Source organism: Dipteris shenzhenensis, chromosome 18 (genome assembly GCF_047967505.1).
Source record: "Dipteris shenzhenensis isolate YYH24624 ecotype China chromosome 18, Dip_SZ_1.0, whole genome shotgun sequence".
In the NCBI taxonomy this organism is placed as follows: domain Eukaryota; kingdom Viridiplantae; phylum Streptophyta; class Polypodiopsida; order Gleicheniales; family Dipteridaceae; genus Dipteris; species Dipteris shenzhenensis.
This window is the reverse complement of record NC_141613.1, coordinates 27,328,795-27,333,201: the sequence shown is the minus strand read 5'-3', so window position 1 is coordinate 27,333,201 and position 4,407 is coordinate 27,328,795. Positions and strand designations below refer to the sequence as shown.

At 44.6% G+C, this 4,407-nt stretch overlaps 1 protein-coding gene across 1 annotated transcript; it reads right to left on the bottom strand.

Annotated features, from left to right (window-relative positions):
• Positions 1-1,461: 1,461 nt before the first annotated feature.
• On the bottom strand, positions 1,462-3,801 carry LOC147891033 (10-deacetyl baccatin III-10-O-acetyl transferase-like). The gene is made up of 2 exons (XM_087389751.1): positions 2,896-3,801; positions 1,462-2,577 (listed from the first exon to the last, which is right to left on the bottom strand). Exons 1-2 carry the CDS (start codon positions 3,343-3,345, stop codon positions 1,672-1,674), a joined length of 1,356 nt encoding a protein of 451 aa, XP_087245877.1. The 5' UTR covers positions 3,346-3,801; the 3' UTR covers positions 1,462-1,671.
• Between the last annotated feature and the right edge of the window lie 606 nt (positions 3,802-4,407).

The following is a 4,407-nucleotide window of genomic DNA, read 5'->3' as shown; positions in this document are numbered from 1 at the left end:
AAATAGATGTGCTGTTAGATGCACTGTTAGACGTGCCCATAATTTCTCAATTCAAGCAACGCCTATAGACGTGCCCGCTATTTTGCGTGTCTATCAAGCGTGTCTATAGTTGCTTTGTGTTGTTGTGTATTCCATTGATGGTGATGAAGTCCTCATTACGATGCAAGTGGGAATGCCATAATTTCACAAATGTGTCAATTATGCTATACTAAATTGAAAGAAGTCATGATGGACTTTAGGTCATAATTGAAGAAAATAAAGAATAATGTCCTTGGATGGTTGTGTGAGGAGTTTTTGATGCCTAAGCATTTCATATTTGACTTGAGGTGGAATGCTAAACAAAATGTTGGATTGGTTGAAAAGTACACACACACAATTTAAGTATCTAAACCCCAATCCGTTCTTTTTAAAAAAAGTTATCAGCATTAATATAACTGTCAAAAACAGTTTGGGTTTTACCAGTAACTTAGTTGATATAACCACTTATACAAGCATCAATATATGAATATACTGATGTTTATATGAAAATTTATATCAATGGTTACACCTATGCTAATTTCGATGGTTTTAATCTTATAAACTCTATCTAGATTTGGTCAAAATAACCACCATCGCTAATGGTGCAATTGGTTCTAGTGTGGGATTTAGATAATTGTAAGAGAGTGGGAGTCGGCCTTTAAAAATAAAACTTATGGAGTTGATATATGATAATGATTTTAAAACTTTCTATCATATAATCTCAACACCTAATAAAACAACGGTGGCTAACCATAAAAGACTTGGGTACCTTAGCACAAATATATGTTATGGAGTGATTATTATAGTACAAACGTTAGATGAAAAGGCCAACCATTAGGAAGTTTCTTAAATGATAAGGAATAAGGTGCCATCTCAAATAGTTTTCACATGCAATCCATTAAGAGAAGAAAAGAATAGTATGGAATAAATTACAAACAATGCACTAAAGCCTATTAGATTGATCCTTTAATCCTCTTGACTATGATAGAATTGTAGGCAACTTTGACTCAAATTTTGAGCGCAATGACATGGTAGCTTGGAGGACCAACAAAATTTGAACTCCATGATAACATATCTATTAGTATGGGGTCATTGATATGTTAAAGAAGTTCAACGTCCTTAGCAAGATTGTCACAAACATATTTCCTTAGAAGACCACAATCTACGAAAAAAGCGATTGTGAGAGAGTAATTTGTCCCCCTCCTTGTCTTCGTTGTCCTCCTCCTCCAAATCTTGCTCATGGATGGGGCATTTCTAACCTTATTCACGAGACCACACTCTAAGACAAAAGACAATCAATTGTGAGAGAGAGAAAAAAGGAAAGTCTTCCTTAAGTGAGATGTGCAAGAACTTGATTAGACCACAATCTAAGAGAACAGCAATTGTGAGAGAACATATTCCTTAAGCGAGATGTGCAAAAGCTTGAACTTGAACCATTTGAATAACACGAACGTAATGCGAGATACAATAGTGAAAAATGAGCTAAGAAAAATGTGAGTAGTATAGAATAGTGGGAAATGAAGTATGAAGAGGACTGTCCAGAGTTTGAAGGGCTCTTTAGATTATTGTGCATTCGGAATCGGAAGCTTATTATCTTATGTATGTTGTAAGCGAACCCTTCGTCTACGTTAACATGAACAAGAAAAGCAGCGTTTAGAGTTTGCTGAAATCGCTGAACGATGACGGAATGTTGTGGATCTGGCGTTTAAGCTTTTCCACCACCTTCTCCGGTACGTTGGTGATCAGAACATCGAAAGTCTCTGCTGTCGCTCGAATGATCGTCGCTACGTTCACAGGAAACGGTAGACGAACTGCATCCGTCGTCTGTGGTGGCATTCCCCATCCCAAATCTATGTCCGACACCTCGTCCCCCAGCACCGTGAAGAGGAAATGGTTTGGCGGTGCCATCCCTGCAGCTGGGCTATGGTACTCTGCAAAAGCTGCCACACACTTGGTGAAATTCTCTTGCGCTTTGTCTTTGGCTTCCTGAATCAGCCGCACTGCGTAAGGCAGCCCGCCTTGCAGGAGCTCGCCTGCTGTGGTCGCTGCCTGGCAGTTGAAGGCGTATTGGCCGTAGTACGCAACAGGCAGATCGTGGGGGACCGGCGCGGGGAAGAAGAGTCTCACTTCGTCCGATGGCGGGATGCTCAGAGCTCTGGTGCGTTCTAGCCAGAAGAGGGCAGCGATGACCTCGAATTTGTTCGCCTTGCGGGTCATGCGCTCCTGCCTCAGCTTGTTGGTGTGGAAGTTCAACACGTCCGAAGAGATGGCGATGTACGTGACGGGGACGAGGTCACGATAGTCGTGCTTTGTCTGCTGGGCACCGAAAGTTTCCCGACGCGGCACCAGGTCCAGGCTGGGGAAGTGAAACGCTCGAGGCGCGTATGGAGTACGCGGAGAGGGGAGGTCGGCACCCCAAATGGGAAGTGTGGAGACTTGCTGCTCGCCGCGGGCAAGCTCCGACCAGCCGCGCAGGAAATGCACGATGCCGGAACTATCACAGAGGCTGTGGAGGATTCGGATGCTTACCACAAATCCTCCGCACGCAAGCGACGTCACCTGCAAAGCAGAAGCAACAACGAGAAATGCATATTGAAAAAGTATTAGCGGCCATGTCGGGCGAAGGCGAAATCGATGAATCGATTATCGATCATCAGCATTGCGAGAAGTTGAGAACCCGTTCTGTGGAAGGACTGGCAGCAAGGTGGAGCATCAAAAATCACAAGAGGAAACGAGAAACTGGCGGCATTATCCGACAAACTTATCAGCCAGTAAGCAAAAATAAGTTACACAACCATCTCTTCTATGCGAAGCAGCGACACCATTGGACCAGAAACACGAATGATCAAAGCCGCAAAGCGAGAGAGACCCTCTTACCTGAATGATCAAGGGGGGAATCTCGGTGGGTTGATCACCCATAAAATCGGAGTGAAACTCGGACCAGTGGGTTTTATCGAGCTTCTTCATTTCGGCCAAGGTGATGTTGGCGTAGGCTTCGATGAAGAGGGCGCCGTCAGAGTTACAGACGAGTTCGAGGTGGCCATGCTGGGAGGAAGCTCGGAGGCGACCGGCGAGGGGGTAGTAAGGGACGAGCACTTTCTCGAGGGCTCGACGCAGAGAGGGGAGGGAGGGGCCTTCTTGTTTATGGGCTTCGAAGATGAGGAGGTGGGAGCTGAGGATGCTACCAAAACCAGAGAAGACGTTGACGACGGGGAGGGAGAAGACAGTGGAGGGAGTGGGCTCAGAGGGTTTCACGACTGTGGGAGCTTCCCTCATCACCACCAGAAGGCTCAGACGCTGCAAGGGATTGGAGGCTGGCCGATCCATAGCCAGTTATCACCTCTTATGGTCCAAGACGCTCAAATTAGATCGAGATTAGATCAAGCTTAAGCTGACTACAATCCAAAACGCTGAATATCAAGCGCAAGATGATCTCTGTGGCTATGAACGTTGCTCGCACTCAAGCTAGTCGATGCAACAAGCTCAATGTGGATATGGAAGAATATGCAAGCTGTACTGTATTGCAAGAAGATTGGCGCTTGAAGACAGCTGCAAATCTATTGAAGGAAGATCAACAGCTGGCTATGGAAGAAGCTCAACCGCGAGCTGAAGCTAGGGAGGCCAGTGTATTGAAAGATCTATCCTCAAGCTTTGTCTCCGCTATGGAAGAAGCTGCTCTCTCTTTCTCTCTCACAGCTCAAGCTATGGAAGAAACTGCAAATATATACTAATGGGAACAAGCAAGCTCCAGCTTTCAGATTGTAGTATGGAAACAATCTTAAGCTCTATTGTTTTTATCCTCACAATTGCCGCTTCATTGATCTCTCTTTCTATATTCTTCTTTGCTTAGCCTTGTAGTTATAACCTGTACCCTCATATTCTTTTCGTAGCTCAAGAGCTTGCTCCTTATCCAAGTCACCCCTCTCTTCCTCTCTGTCTTGCTCCTGTTGCAAGCAACTTCCAAAAGATGCCAAAGCAGCCAAAGTATTTCATCACGTTGCCCCCTAACAAATCGCACCTTTCGCTTTCTTTACTCTTTATGCTTTGCGTCTTATGGCCTTTCTTTGCTCTTGAATCGCATTGCTTCTTCGTGTATGCTTAGTGGTTTTTAAAATTATTATTTGAGTGCACCCTAAAGCGACAGAGTGGATTGCCCTCCTAAATTTATAGAGATTTCAAAGAATAGATTAACTTCACTATGCATTACTTTAGAATGCATTATATGCCCGGTCTCCGAACACTAGCATATACCAAACACCTTTCTCAAGGAACTTAGCTAGATCATGGGTGACCGCACCACACAATCTCCTGGTTGGCCAAGATGAATGCACTCCTAATGGGCATTCAACCCCATGTGTCAAATTGCCACAGAGGCCTTCTGGGTAGACC